Here is a 16,443-nt window from a genome sequence, read left to right as displayed (position 1 = left end):
TTTGTGTTACCATGTTTGAAAGTTAAATGTATGAGGATCGTACAGCTGCATTGTATTTAACTTGTTTTAGTTTTGATGCTGAAATACAGTTCTGAATACTTATAAAATTTGTGATACATACCTACATAGATTTGTGGCTGACATCAGAGATAAAATGAGCAAGTTTTTAGTAGAATCTGGTCCTTGTGTTCAAAACACCAACATCTTTGTCTCCTTCATTTAAAATATTGATCTTCAAAACATAAGAAATTTTTAGCAATGTATTATTTGCAGATTGGGTCAGTTTGTCATTTGTTCCGTTACATGGGTTCTAAAATCATTTAGGATTCCCTGCTACCCTTGATTTTGGGAAGCAGAAAGCTCTTTTTCATTACAGTTAGAATGGTAGTAGCACCCATTCTGGGATATGTTTTTTATTCCATACCAGAACATTGAAAATCAGTCTGCAGAATTCACCTAAATATAATTTGCTGCTTGATTACTTGTGGGTTGACTGTTTACCTACATTTAGGTGTGCTACAAATTCTTAGATACTGTACAAAGTTGTTACGGGAAAAGACATTTTGAATCACCTCTTTTGTTTAACTTCTTTTGACATTTACTTAATTTCTTTTGACAATACCACATGTCTTGACCTTTTACTGAGAATTTCTCAGAAAGGCAGAGTTGTTTGAACTTCCTTCCCTAATTTGGATAAATGACCAGAAATGTGAATTAAATAAAATCATCCAAATTTAGGGAAAATATGAATTTCACGTAATGTAAAACAGTAGTGTAGTTTAGATTAGGATTTTGAATCTAAGGTAATTGTTATTTTCCTAAGAATAGAGGATAGAAAAAAAATTGGTTCTGAGATGTGTTCTAGTTTGTATCAAGTTAGTTCTTCATAACATGGTTTAATAGTTTTATGTGCAGCTGACAGATTTCCAGGACTACACTTACAGCTTTAATCAAATATAAGTTACTTTTCAGAGCCAGTATGGTGACTTTTGGAAGTTTAATAGTAACAATTTTATACCAATTTTTGAGGGCCTGTTAGGTACTAGGTTTTATGAGCTAGGCATTTATTACTCCACCTGCCTGATGAGGACGCTGAGATTTAGAGGTTTAGGAACTTTTTTCAGGGGGGTTCCTTCTTTTAACAACTATATATTTATTGACTTACTTTATGCCTTGCACTGTTCTAGGTCCAAGGTATACAGGCATAAACAAGATAGGCAAGGCCGCCATGCTCATGGAGCTTTCATTTTCATATAAATAAAGGTTTAAGGTCATTTTGGCTAGGAAGGAAAAACATAAAAGCAGAATGGTATGAGGTGTCGCACTAGTTAGTATGGAAAGGCCCCTTTGAGGAGCTAACACTTGGGCTGAGACCAAAATGAGAGGTCACATAATGTCAAAGGCTGGATTCTGTCCCTGGTCTGTCTGATCCTAAAGTATCCTAGGATCTGTTCTGTGATACTTACAGGAATTCCCTACCTCTGTGCATAACATATATCTGAAAATGAGAGAGCTGAAAGATAAAACAAGCCTTGATTCCAGTCTTTGCAGAAGCTGCCTTGCTCTCATGCAGCCCAAAAAGGGGCATCAGAATCTTTATTTGGCCAAGGACACCACAGAGGAGAAAGACAAAGTGTCTACTGCTATATAACAAATCACCCCCAAACTTGGTGGCTTAAAACAGCAGTAATCATGTGCTATTTCTCATGGTTTCTATGGGTCAGGGATTTAGAAAAGGTCCAGTGGAGATGGTTTTCTCTACCCCATGATGTCCAGGCCAGTGTTTCTCAACTGGCAGCAGTTTTTGCCCCCGAGGACTTTTGTCAATGTCTGGAGACATTTTTTGTTGTTATCATTTGGGGGTTGCTGCTGTTATCTAGAGGGTAGAGGCCAGAGATGTTGTTAAATATCCTAGTGCACGGGGGACTCCACATGCACCACAAAGAATTATCTGGTCCAAAATGTCCATAGTGCTGAAGTTGAGAAACCCTAGCCTAGGGCCTCTGCTGGAAGACTGGGAGCCAGAATCATCTGAGGCCTATTCACTCACATGTCTGGTAGTTGGTTTGGGGCTGTCAGCCAGAACACCCACCTCTGACCTCTTCGTGTGACCTGGGCTTCCATAATATGGTGGCTGGGTTCCAAGGGCGAGAGTTGAGAGAGAGGAGAGAGCAAAGGCATGTGAGTCAGGCGGAAGTCATGCCTTTTACCACTTAGCCTGTCACTTTCACATGTTGTCCTGGTTGAAGAAGCCACAGAGTCCCACCCAGGTTCAAGGGGAGGGGAAGTAGACTCCACAGTCTTTATGGGAAGTGGCAAGGTTCTGCAAGATCATGCAGAACTGGAAATACTGTTGTGGCTATTTTTTTTAATTTTAAATCAATTTATTGGGTTTTTAAAAAAATATAAATTTATTTATTTATTTGTTTTTTTATCTTTGGCTGTGTTGGGTCTTCGCTGCCGCACGCGGGCTTTCTGTAGTTGCGGCGAGTGGGGGCTACTCTTCGTTGCGGTGCGCAGGCTTCTCATTGCGGTGGCTTCTCTTGTTGCGGAGCATGGGCTCAGGGCACGCGGGCTTCAGCAGTTGTGGCTCTCAGGCTCTAGAGTGCAGGCTCAGTAGTTGTGGCGCATGAGCGTAGTTGCTCCACGGCATGTGGGATCTTCCTGGACCAGGGCTCGAACCCGTGTCCCCTGCATTGGCAGGCGGATTCTTAACTACTGCGCCACCAAGGAAGCCCTGTTGTGGCTATTTTTGGAAAATATAACCTATCACACCACATCAATCGCTTTCCCTTCCCACCAAAGGGGTTAGGGAGCCAGCTCACCTAGGCGGTCCTCACCCTTCTATATGGCTGTGTTAGCATAATTGTTTATTGCTGTTGTTCTGTTTATCCTTTGTGGGAAGAAGGGACAATAAGAAAAGAGTAAAAATGAGCAAGAGTGGGAAGGGGAAGTTGGGTCAGTAAAAACCATAGGAGCCACTGAAAACCAGAGGCATAGTGGCCTGGCCCTGCACAAGCAACACTTCTTGGCTGGGCAGTGGGCTTGGGTTGGTGAGGAGGCACTCTGACTTGGGAGATGACTCTACCCTATGTCTGCCCAGCACCGTGATAGCAATCTATGAAAAGCTGAGTTCAGTCTACAAAGGTTAGCTCAGGCTTATCATGTGCTAAAGTGTGAGTTAAATGGAAATCCAGCATCTACAAGTCAAGGACTGTCAGGACTGTCCTGATTATTTCAGTTGTGGTCATCTTTCAAACTCAAATATACAGTTCACAGGGAGCTGTGAACTGGAAGTTTGGGCTTCAATATCAAATGTTTTTATTATTGTAGCATATATTAACATTTAACATGCTTTGTTTTGACTCTTTTTCTATAAAATAACTCTTCTTAGAGAAAGACAAAAACAAATTTATATTTCACTTTTGTGTTTTAGATTTTGCTAAGCATGTTGACTTTTTAGAGGCCATAAGTAGTGCCTTGAGGGCCCTTTTGCAAACAATGGCCTCCAAGAACATTCCTCAGGTAAGGTTTTAAAATTTTTATGTGAAACTAGCAAAGATTCTATATTACGGAGGCAAAATTTATTGCTTAACTATTTTTAAGTGTTTATTTCTATTGAAAGAGTAATGCATGATCCTTGTAAAGTGAAAACAAAAGTACTGAAAGTATAAAAGTAAAATATTTTCCTTCTCCCCACCACCCCCATCAAAACATACATAGTTTTTTAGTTGATATAATGTGTTTGGCATTTGTGTTGTAAGTATTTTCTCTGGAAACCATTTGTCTTTTTTTAAACATTTTATTACAGAAATTTTCAAGCATGTACTCCAGATCCTCCACAGTGATCTATCTGCACCTCTGTGATAGGTGCCTTTATCACTTTTATTTTTTTACTTTTCATGAAGGAAATTTTCAAACATTTCTAAAAGCAGAGATAATAGTATTGTTACCTGAAAGCATTATCACCAAGTGTCAACAAGTTGCCAACATCTTGTCATTCTTGTTTCTTTCACTTTCCCTACATTTTTGTTTTAGCTTCTTGTAATAGTTAAAGCAAATCATATTATTTCACCCATGAATGTTTTATTGTGTGCTTCATTATGTGTCTGTGACAGAAAATGAACTTTTAAAAAACTTAACCGCAATACCATTATCCCAAACCCCCAAATCAACAGATGTTTTAAAATTATCATTTGATATGCAGTCTGAGTTCAGTTTTCCCTGATTGCTTTTAAAATGTCTCTCTTTTTTTTCAATTGGTTTGTTCAAATCAGCATCTAAGTAGGATCCATGTATTGTTCTTAGTTGATATTTTGGTCTCTTAAATATATATTTTAACGGGTTTAGTGAGATTTAATTCACATACCATACAGTTCACCCATTTAAAGTATACAATTCAGTAGTTTTTAGTATACTGACAGATTCTTAAATCTCTGAATTTATAACATTTCCCCTGCCTGCCCCCCTTTCCCCATACTATTTATTCATTGAAGAAGCTATCGGGCTTCCCTGGTGGCGCAGTGGTTGAGAATCCGCCTGCCAATGCAGGGGACACGGGTTCGAGCCCTGGTCCAGGAAGATCCCACATGCTGCGGAGCAACTAAGCCCGCGCACCACAACTGCTGAGCTCATGAGCCACAACTATTGAGCCCGCATGCCCAGAGCCTGTGCTCTGCAACAAGAGAAGCCACCGCAATGAGAAACCCGCGCACGGCAACGAAGAGTAGCCCCTGCTCGCCGCAACCAGAGAAAAGCCCGCGCACAGCCAAAAATAAAGACCCAATGCAGCCAAAAATAAAAAATAAATAAAGTAAATAAATTTAAAAAAAAAACAGAAAACACTGAAAACGCCATAATATTAAAAAAAAGAAGAAGAAGAAGATGCTGTCATCTGTCCTAAAGAATTTTCCCCATTCTCAGATTTGGCTGCTTAAACAATGTTATTGTTTAACAGGTCCCTCTGTCTCCCATATTTCCTATAAATTGGGAGCTAGGTCTAGACCCTTAATTAGATTCAGGATCCGATTTTTTAGGCAAAAATAATTCATAGTGCTGTATGTATATTCTACTTTTATATCACAAATCACATATTGTTGTAAAATAGTGATGTTAAGATTAATCAATGGATTCACTTGTAGCAACCAGTGATTTTTGTTGTATAGATCCACTATTCCATTAGGGTTTGCAAAATGGAGATATCCTAATTTTGTCATTCCTTTTAAAGCATTTATTAACTGTGATTCTTCTATAAATAAAAACTTCCTATTTCATCAATTAGTTGGTAACTTTGAAATAAATTTCATACCAGAAAAGATAGGGTGTGATTCTCCCTCCCCCCACCCCACCCTTTTTTCTAGAATAATGAGTTGGTGTCCTAGCAGTCTCTAAAAATGACCAGTTTTTTAAACCATCATTAAAAACTCATTATTATTTACTTTGCCCTACAGAATATAGTTAATAATTTCAAAATAATGGTATTATTACTAACAATAACATTACTGAATGCAGTTTAAGATTTCTTTGTGATTCTTCATGTCCTTAGGGAAAAAAAATCCCTCTAGGACTATACAAATTACTGTGTTTTAAAGTTGCTTGAAAAGTTCTCTTTGTGGCTTGTTATGAAGTTAGCTTCAGTTGTTTCAGCTTTTTTTAAAGCATTTTTTGTTTGCTTTAATTTTTATTTTTTAATTATATAAAATATTTACACAGTTTCAGAGTTAAAACTGAAACAAGATATATTCAGAGAAAAAGATGGTATATACATACTATGGAATAGTATTCAGCTTTAAAGAAGAATGAAATTCTGATACATGCTACTGCATGGATGAACCTTGAAGACATTATGCTAAATGAAAGACACAAAAGGACAAGTATTGTATGAATCCTCTTACGAGGGACCTAGAGTAGTTACATTTGTGGGACAGAAAGTAGAACAGTGGTTACCAGGGGTTGAGGTAAGGGTGAGGTGTGTGGGGAGACATTGTTTAATGGGTACAGGGTTGCAGTATAGAATGATGACGAAGTTCTGGGGATGGATGGTGGTGCTGGTTGGTTGCACAACAGTGTGAATGTACTGTACTTACTGCCACTGAACTGTACTTTTAAAAATGGTTGAAATGGTAAGTTTTATGTATATTTTATCCCCAAAAAGAATATATATATGTATATATTTAGAGAGGTCTAGCATCTATCCCTTTGCCCCTGTTCTTTCCTTTGTGCCATTGGTAATCATCCTTTTTGATTTTTTAATTTATCATTCTATTGTTCTTTTTTGGAAAACATAAGCAAAATACGTATGTATTTGTATTTCACTCCTTTTCTTAAAAGTAGCGCTTCTGTAGTTTGCTCTTCTCCCTTACTAATCATCATAGACATGTTTCTCATTTGTTTTTTACAGCTTCATATCACTCCATTGTGTACATATTCCATATTCAACACGTCTGCATCGATGGATATTTTAGTTGTTTCCAATCTTTTGCTATTACAAATAGAACTGCAATGAATAGCCTTTTTACAGAAGTTCTGTTGTGTTTTTGCCATTGTGTCTTTGGGATCGATTCCTAGAATTGGGCTTGCCGGCTCAGAGAACAGATGGATTGGTAGCTTTGCTCTAGGTATTGCTGTAGTCCCCTCCTTAGAGTCTGAGTCGTTTCCAATCTCCACCAGCAGCATTTGAGAGTGCCTGTTTTGCCAGAGCCTCACCAGAAGAATATGTTGTCAAAATGTTGGATTTTAAGTGGTCTGATGGGTGAGAAATTATATCTCAATTTTAATTTGCATTTCTCTTACTGTGAGGAAGTTGGACATCTTTTCATGTGTTTTAAGGGCCTTTGCATTTCTTTTTCTGTAACTTTTCGCATCTTTTGCCAGTTTTGCTATCGGGTCCGTGGTCTTTTTCCTCTTCGTATATAAAGGCAAATCCTAGGGCTTTGCCCCCAGTCTACTGAAGCAGAAACTGGGCAGGGGCCCAGAGTTGTCTGTGTTTTAACAAGTTCTCTAGGTGATTGTCATGCACTCTGAAGTTTGAGAACCACGGTTCTAAACCGTCCTCACTCCTTCCTTTCTAAAATCCTCCAGTTTAGAGTACCATGTCACTAGACCACACCACCCACCTCTCTTGGTTACAGTCACCCACCATCCCCAAGGGCGCCCCTCGTTCCTTGAAGATCCCTGCTGTTGGGCTCTGTTACTTTTCACTGGTCCCGTCATGATTCTAGGTGATTTCAGAATCCACATGGATGCTCTTCCCAGGAACCTGGCTTCGCAGTTCTTGGGCCTCCTTTCCTCTGGTGACCTGTCTTCCTTCCGTCCTTAGTCATTGCATGGCCACACCTCTAGAGCAGTGCTAACCCAGACTTGGCCCTGTTCCAGAGTTTAATGGGAAGTCTCTGGTGTTTTACTGTTAAATATAGTACATGATGTTGGCCTCTAATATATACTCTTTAAATTTTTTCTCTTTGTATATTTGAGAATTTTTTTCAAGAACATAACTTCTAAAAAAAAAAAAAGAACATAAGTTCTGACCCTCAGTTTCTGTGAAAGGGAAAGTGACATTCGCACTCTCTTGTGATACCTGTGTCCACGTATGTGTTCAAATCAGCTAAAAGTGAAAATTATCACTACTTGGTGGAAGCACTATATAATTTAATGGGTTTTACAATCTTTAATAATTTATCATAACACACAAATCTCAGAGTCAGTTCTTACCTTGTATAGATTTCAGCCCATTTTTATTAAAGCTGCATGATCCTATTTACATTTTTAAAACATTTTTTATGATCAACATTGAAAAGAAATTAGAATCTCTTTGGTCTGTGTACCTCTGAATGAAAGTCTTCAAATGAGACAAATAGGAACTGAAGGTTCTTTTACAGGCTTACAGCCGTGTGATAGAGTAAGTGGTGACAGTGACATGAGCAGGCCTCGTCCTAGTTCAGAGTCACCAACGTTATTAATGAGTGATTAGAATATGTAATAACTTCTCCACCGAGAGTTTGTGTCACTTGTAGCATCGTGCCTCTTGTAGAAGAGACTCCTGCCAATCCCGTTGCACATGCTGTTGGAATTGGCTGAGTTTAACATGCTAAATACTCTCTCCTTCTCTTTCAACAGTGCATGACTCCCGACCAGCTGATGACACTATGCAGAGCAGGCATCCATAGTAGTAATGTTGGGGTGAGGGTAAATGTGGTTAGTATTTTAGGAATCACTGGCAGCGTCCTAGCCAAAGAAGATGGCACACTTGACACTCTTAAGGTAAAAACAATATGCTTCCAACCTAAATCATTAAATCATTAGAAATGGGAGAAGAGTGACTATTGGTGTGGTATTTTAAAAACTTCTACGGACTTCATGAGAGGAAATCATATCAAGAAGTTGCTTACTGGGGACTTCTCTGGCGGTCCAGTGGTTAAGACTTCAAGCTTCCAGTGCAGAGGGTATGGGTTTGCTCCCTGGTCAGGGAACTAAAATCCCGCCTACCGTGCAGCACAGCCAAAAAATAAAACTAAAAAAAAAAAAAAAAAAATTGCAAGAAAAAGAAAAGTTGCTTACTAAGGTATATTATTAAAATATATCCTTTGGCTTAATCTAACTCCGTGAATCAGATAGGTACTTGAAGAGTTGTCACATTTTGCCATTTAACTTTACTCCGGAGATGCTTTATCAAAAATAAATTTGTCTTCAGTGGAAGGCCAAGGTTCAAAGTTGTTAAAGATGCCTCTGCCTTTGCTGTTGCATTAAATGTGTACATGTTGTATTCTCCTACTGATGAAGGAACAGTCCAGACAGTTTCCTCAGCACACCAGGCTGTAGTGCATTCTGCACAAAGCCACCCAGTTCGTCCTAAGACCTCTCATAAATTTTAAGCAGCAACTCTGGTAGTGCCAGCACGCTAGGAACTCACTCAGCATGTTTGCTTCCAGCACTTTATCTCAACAAGTTGCTTAGGAACTGCACTGCCAGAGATACAGCCTAGTAACTAAAAGAACAGTAATAGTAAAATTATCCTTTGTTGTGCTAATCATAATTGCTGAAGTGTAGATTGCTGATAATGGATTATAAACTGATTATTATAAAGTATTTCTTGCTAAGAGCTTAACAATGTGACTGGTTTTTTTTTAGAAGCTTATTTTGAAAAGGTGATACATGCACATAGCAAAACATTTAGGAAAGTAGAAAAGAATCTATAGTGCAAAGACACATCTCCACTCCTAAACACCCGGTTCCCCAGTTCCACTGTAGAGAGGCAGCCACTGTAACCCATCTCTTCTGTGTCATTCCAGGGATTTTGATATATAGACACCGAGTGAGAGAGCATGGCTGTGTGGCTCTGTACGTGTACACATATACCAATGAGCATGTGTAGGTATAGTCACTTCCCACCCCTTCAGACTGTAAGGTCCAAGGTCCACTTTAGGGGAACAGCGAGTTTTTCTCAGGCATAACATAAGATTTCTAAAATATTTTTATTTAGTCACATTTTCAAGCATGAAGAAAAGTAGAAAGTACAGTAAATTTTTGTATCGCCATCAAGCGTATTTAAGAATTACTAGTTTTCTATCATATATACTTCAAGTAGTTCCTCTGCTGAGTGTGTTAAAGTAAAGACATCCTGGTATTTTGCCCCTGTGGGTTCAGTACGCATGTCTTAAAAAGAGGGGCACTCTCTTATATAACCACCATTATGCTGTACACAATTAGCAGTTATTTCTTAATATGTCTAATACCTGGTCCATATTCAGAACTTTCCAGTTGTTCCAAAAATATCTATTTGTGGATGGTTTGTTTAAACCAGGATCTAAGGTAAAGTCTACATGTTGTGCTTGTTTTGGGGTCTTCTAAGCCTCTCTTCATCTAGAGCTGTGCGCCTTCTAGCACCATGTCCCAACACCTGTTTTTCCCTCAGCTCCTGGGTTGGTTGGCTCATAATGTTCAGCCTTCTGGATTTGTCTGATTGCTTCCTTGTGGTGTTAAGTTTGTTCCTTTGTCCTCTGAATCTCCTGCAAGATGGAAGTTAGATCTAAAAGCTGGGTTAGATTCAGAGTAATCTTTTCAGTAAAACTACTTCATAGGTGATGCTGTATATTTCATGTTATATGATAAGATATTAAATTTAAATACTATCCTAGAGGTTATCTAGACCACTTATATTCAGGTGAGAAAATTGAGGCCCAGAGTGGGTAATGGACTGTCCCAGAGTCACCCCGTTATTTATGGTAGAGCTGGAGTTTGGACTCAGCATTTCTTAAATTTATTTTGTTTTATTTTATTTATTTTATTTTTGGCTGCGTTGGGTCTTCGTTGCTGTGCGCGGGCTTTTCTCTGGTTGCGGTGAGCGGGGACTACTCTTTGTTGCAGTGCAGAGGCTTCTCATTGTGGTGGCTTCTCGTTGCGGAGCACAGGCTCTAGGCGCGCGGGCTTCAGTAGTTGTGGCTTGTGGGCTCTAGAGCGCAGGCTCAGTAGCTCAGTAGCTGTGGCGCACGGGCTTAGTTGCTCTGCGGCATGTGGGATCTTCCCGGACCAGGGCTCGAACCCGTGTCCTCTGCATTGGCAGGCAGATTCTTAACCACTGTGCCACCAGGGAAGCCCTGGACTCAGCATTTCCACTCTCCCACCCGTAATACCAGATGTGCACATCGCCCTTAAGACATAAAGTGTGAAGCAGAACAGCCAAAATAAAATAACTTTACTCTTAAACAATTCTTTGCAGGTTGGGAATGGTCTGTTCATTAGCTAGCTAATCGTGAAAAAAATGGATAGATGTTAAAAATCATCACAGTGAAGCAAAATGAGATTATGTGCTCTTTATTTTTTAATTGTCTTAGAGTGTTTTTCATGTAATTTAAAAAGCGGGGTTTTTGTTACAGATAATATTTATATGCATTTTGACACCATGGGAAAAGCCTTTTTGATGGTGATAGAAGGGAAATTTTAATAACTTCCAATATCTGTCTTTCATATATCATTTATGGATCTTAATTCATTTTATTTAGGAATATAAACTCTAAGATTTTAAATTTATCTTGCTTATGTTATACTTGGTATTTTTATAAATATATGTTGCCTTTGATCTTTTTAAAGTTTTAATTTTTCCCTAGCATTTATTTATTTATTTTTTGGCCACACCTCATGGCTTGTGGGATCTTAGTTCCTCAACCAGGGATCGAACCCACGCCCCCTGCAGTGGAAGTACAGAGTCTTAACCACTGGACCGCCAGGAAAGTCCCTCCCTAGCATTTTTATGTAAAATTTTATGCGTGAATTGTTGTCATATTTAGAGTTAGTACTTATTTCGAAAGCTGACTTAGGGTATTGGATAACTGTGTTTTGTTGTCTCCAGACCATCGGGTGCTTTCTGCTTGAGGTTGCCACCAAAGATCCCTCCCTTGTAGTAGCAGGAGAGGCTTTGGATGCCCTCTTTGATGTTTTTGCAGATGGTAAAGAAGCTGAAAGGGCCTCAGTTCAAATTAAATTGTTATCTGCTCTGAAAGAATTCCAGCCAGTCTTCAAAATGAAGGTATGTAGCATTTTATTCAGAAATGCTGAAGTCTCAGCATTCTATGGGAGGAGGGTGTGTGTGGTTCCCTCCGTGCAATCTCAGTGATTCAGATAGCACTTCATCCCCAGTTCTGTGTAAACGCTTGTTGGCTGAGTCAGGGCTCAGTCTCCCTTTCTGTTGAATCACTGTGACGTGAGACAAAATGGTGTCGACACGTTCCTCTTTCTGCAGCGGTTTAGAAATGTTAACAATGCTTATGTGTAAGCACTACAGTCTGGCCTGCAAAGCACTTTCATAGACATGTTAAATTTATTTTATATCATGTAATGCATTATAGGCTGATTTCATTGTTACGAATATTTCCCTTTGGTGCTCTGAAAAAAAGGCAAACAAACTCCAAGCTGGCCTGTAATGGAGAACGTAGCTACCTTCATTTGCCCTTTTATTGGTCGATTGATTGATTGATTGATTCATCAGAAGCATCAATGCTAACTTTGAGTCAAAAAAATAATGTTCAAAAACTGTTTTAGTGGTTGGGGGAAGGCAACCAGAAATTTTAAAAACAGCGTTTGATCCCATGTCCACAAATTTAAGTTTATCAATTCTCCTCTTATCTAAATCTCTATTTCATTTTGAGAAATAAAAATATTTGTATTTTCTGCTTTTACATTTTAAATTAAACTTTTGCTTTTAAAGCTTTGTCAAGAGAATAGAGGCTTTAATGGAAAAGTAGCTTACTTTTGTTGCTTTCCAATATGTGTTTCTTTTCTCTAACAAGCTTCTAAGGCAGATTCAGTTCCTGTGGCCAGAACTCTGTGATAAGTTTTTAGGTGAATGTGATTGTATGTTTAGAAATTTAAACTTTTTGAATTTTTTTAAGGCATAAAAAATAGCTTTCTTTTGCAGAAGAAAAAAATAGCAGCACATGCCATGCACATTCTGTGTCATAGTTACATCAGTATTTAGGAACATTAATAATTGGTTTGTTTTTAACATGTTCATGTTTTGGCATCCCACATTTAAAAACATAGTGATAGTGGCTGACACTTACTGAGTTAAACTTCACCAGTAGGTGACTTTAGTCTTGAGGGGGAAAAGTTGATCAGTTTACTCTTAATTATGCTTTGTTTAAGCCTGTAGTTTTGTTTGTTTGTCTGTCTGGGTTTGGTTTTGTTTTGTTTTGAGATATAATTGACATATAGTGTTAGTTTTAGGTATACAACATAATGATTTGATATGTGTGTATATTGCAAAATGATTACCACAATAAGTTTAGTTAACATTCATCACCACACATAGTTACAAATTTTTTTTCTTGTAATGAAAACTTCTAAGACCTACTTTCTTAGTAACTTTCAGATATATAGTACAGTGTTGTTAACTGTCATCACCTTGCTATACATTACATCCCCAGGACTTATTTCTCTTATACAGTTGATCCTTGAATAACACGGGGCAGATCCACTTAAATACACAGATTTTCTTCAGTGGTAAATACTGCAGTACTACATGATCCGCAGTTGGTTGAATCCGTGGCCAACAGTAAACTTATACCCAGGTTTTTGACTGAGGGGTGGGGAGTTGACGCCCTAACCACTGCATTGTTCAGGGGTCAGCTGGAACTGAAGTGTGTACCTTTTGACCACTTTCACCCATTTTACCCACCCCGATCCCCACGGCCTAGTGTTTATTTATTTATTTATTTTTAAAATTTATTTATTTTTGGCTGTATTGGGTCTTCGTTGCTGTGCGCGGGCTTTCTCTAGTTGCGGCGAGCAGGGGCTACTCTTCGTTGCAGTGCGCAGGCTTCTCATTGAGGTGGCTTCTCTTGTTGCGGAGCACGGGCTCTAGGCGTGCGGGCTCCAGTAGTTGTGGCACATGGGCTCAGTAGTTGTGGCTCACGGACTCTAGAGTGCAGGCTCAGTAGTTGTGGCGCACGGGCTTAGTTGCTCCGCGGTATGTGGGATCTTCCCAGACCAGGGCTCGAACCCGTGTCCCCTGCATTGGCAGGTGGATTCTTAACCACTGCACCACCAGGGAAGCCCCTAGTGTTTATTTTTTAAGCAGTGAGAAGTTTTAGTCCCACCTGTTCCCCGTCTCATGAGTAACCAAATTGAATGGTGTTTCTCTAAGCAAAGACAAATGCACCTTAGTATTTTCCTCCTTTATTATCCAAAAGGTAGTATAATATATTCACATTCCTGCACTTTATGTGCTTTTACTTAACACTGTCTCCTAGAGACATTTCCATACCAGTACATGGAGGGTGTCCACATTGTTCTTAAAGATCACAGGCCCTTTAAACTTCTGAAAAAGCAGTCTGCATGGTAAGGAGAAAGTATCCCGTTTCCCTGCAGCTGCAAGGAAAGCAGATGCAGTTGAGTCATCAAACTCTGTAGAAGCAAATGCTTAGAGAGCAGTGATGTAAACTGTGAACTAGGAAAGTAACCCCTAACCTCTGGAATGTCCATTGTTCTGATTGATTTTCCTACTTAATATGCATTGCAGTGATGGTGATATTTATTTTTTTTTCTTTTCTCAAAGCTATAAAGCCCTGATGAAATTTCTCTTTTAGCCAGAATGGCAGCATGTAGTTTTTTATATGAAGCTCCTTTGTGAATGAAGCCACAGTTGCATTAAAGGCTGTTTGGTATATATTTAGCCCTAAATTGCATCTAAACACAATACAATGCATTTTACCAAAAAAACTTCTTTAGAGCAGCTATCCTCAAAAGTACCCTGTATCCGCAGCGCCAGCATCACCTGGTAACTTGTTACAAATGCAAATTCTCAGGCCCAGCTCCAGACCTACTGAAAATCAGAAACCGTGTGGATAGGCCCACGAGTCTGTTTTTAACAAGCCTTCCAGATGCTAAAATTTGAGAACCATGGCTCTGGATTAGAGGTGAGGTATAGTTCACATACCATACAACTCATTCTTATAAAGTCTGCAATTCAGTTGTTCTTGTAACTATCATTTAAAAGGTGCACAATCTTAATTTATGTTTATTATGGCTAATGTACTGTGTTCCATCGCCTTGGAAGTGAAAATGTTTCACCAAAATCTGACTGCTGTTTGTTCTAAAAATAAATACACCGCAAATTAAATGCTTTCTTATTTAAAGGAATTAGTGATATATACCAAATCACATATGATATTTTTTTGGCAGATACGGAAAGAAGGGAGAGCTAAATACAGTCCAGATCAGCTGTGTGTTCTCGACAACGTGAAGATGAACTTGAGAAGGTTTGTCGCTTATCAAGAAACTGTTGAGAAAAGACTGACTACTTGAAAGAGACCAGTCCTCGCCTCAAAGCGTTCAAAGCTGAAGAATACTAGAGGGTTTCCTTTCAGTGTGTGTGTTCCTGAAAGTCATTTTTTAATGCGTGTACACTAAATTGAAGTTCATAAAAACTCCAGAACCTCTTTAAAGCTCTGGGATCTGTGTGGCATTTCTAGTGCTCTCAGAAATGTTTCCAGCATGTTTTAATCACTGGAAACACGAAGAGTGGAAACACAAGGAAATCTCAGGTGCTTCTTCATGAGCAGTGAAGACACTTCCAAACAATCATGTTTTCCTTGAATTTTGCAAAAAAGGAAAATCCAAAGCATTGCTTGGATGCTCTTTTAAGCCATTATCGTTTTATATTAGCTGAATCTTTAACTGAAATATGAAGACAAGCTTTATAAATTTTTTTTAGTATGAAGTATATCAATTATGCTTACCTTTTGTGAAGAGGAGAGTGAGTTGGAGTCATATACCACTATTGAGCAGACTATACTACTAGCTAATGAGCTCATGAGGTCATCGTCGTCCTCTGTACAAAAGGATCTGATCGGATACTGCTTTGGAACATCACTCCTTATTTAATTTGATGTGGAATCAGGATTGGAAGAATATGTTTTTTAATAAATAACTTTTTAATTGAAAGCTTTGTGTCTTGGAAAATCTTTTTTAAAATATCAGATAATCCTATTACTGCGTGTTTGCTTGCTAATGGATCTTGCTTTGAATATATGTGTGCTATTAAAAACAAGACTTTATAGCAAGAATCTCCAGTATTACTATCAATGTCCTTGAAGTAGTACGGTGGCAGGTGGAGCAAAGGGAGGGAGTTTCAGTGCACATCATTGTCGGAGTGGGGCCCCTGGACCAGGTCTGTTGTCTGTCCATTTGCCTGATCAGAGGAGTTGTTGGAGATTTGAAAATTTACCCACTGTAGATCTCAGTTGACCTGTTAAAAGTCCCAATACCCAGCATAGGACTTAACTTTAGTTAACGTTCATCACCTCACATAGTTACATTTTCCTTCCTTGTGATAAGAACCTTTCGCATCGACTCTCTCAGCAACTTTCAAATGTGCAATACGGTATTGTTAACTGTAGTCCCCGTGCTGTACATGACATGCCCAGTCACTTATAATTGGAAGTCTGTACCTTTTGACCACCTTCACCCATTTTGCTTGCCCCCCACCACCCACTTTGGGCAACTAACAATCTATTCTCTCTATGAGTTCAGTTGTTTGGTTTTGGGGTGTGTGTTTTTTTTTTTTTTTTTTTAGATTCCACATATAAGTGAGATCATACAGTATTTGTTTTTCTCTGATATATTTCACTTAGCATAATGTCCTCAAGGTCTACCCACGTTGTCACAAATGGCAGGATTTCCTTCTTTTTTATGGCTGAATACTAACTATCCCATTGTGTATATACACTACATTTTCTTTATCCATACATCCACTGATGGGCGTTTAGGTTGTTTCCATGTCTTGGCTACTGTGAATGATGCTGCAATGAACAAATGGTGCAGATATCTTTTTTTTTTTAATAAATTTATTTATTTATTTATTTATTTTTGGCTGCGTTGGGTCTTCGTTGATGCCTGGGGGCTTTCTCCAGTTGCGGCGAGCGGGGGCTACTCTTAGTTGCGGTGCGCAGG

General features: G+C 38.8%; 1 protein-coding gene across 4 annotated transcripts in view; it reads left to right on the top strand.

The window, feature by feature from the left end:
- LOC133079188 (nuclear envelope phosphatase-regulatory subunit 1) overlaps nucleotides 1-15,435 on the top strand; it is a 63,616-nt gene extending 48,181 nt beyond the window's left edge. For all 4 annotated transcript variants that reach the window (XM_061174578.1, XM_061174577.1, XM_061174579.1 and 1 more), the window contains 4 exons: nucleotides 3,437-3,525; nucleotides 8,116-8,259; nucleotides 11,345-11,521; nucleotides 14,674-15,435. In XM_061174578.1, the coding sequence (XP_061030561.1) occupies nucleotides 3,437-3,525; nucleotides 8,116-8,259; nucleotides 11,345-11,521; nucleotides 14,674-14,796 (533 nt within the window). In that variant the 3' untranslated portion in view covers nucleotides 14,797-15,435. The remainder of the gene's footprint in view (nucleotides 1-3,436; nucleotides 3,526-8,115; nucleotides 8,260-11,344; nucleotides 11,522-14,673) is intronic.
- Nucleotides 15,436-16,443: the final 1,008 nt, after the last annotated feature.

The sequence above is a fragment of the Eubalaena glacialis genome, chromosome 18, assembly GCF_028564815.1.
Source record: "Eubalaena glacialis isolate mEubGla1 chromosome 18, mEubGla1.1.hap2.+ XY, whole genome shotgun sequence".
Lineage (NCBI taxonomy): Eukaryota > Metazoa > Chordata > Mammalia > Artiodactyla > Balaenidae > Eubalaena > Eubalaena glacialis.
The sequence above is the reverse complement of the archived record's forward strand: the minus strand, read 5'-3'. Positions and strand labels throughout refer to the sequence as shown.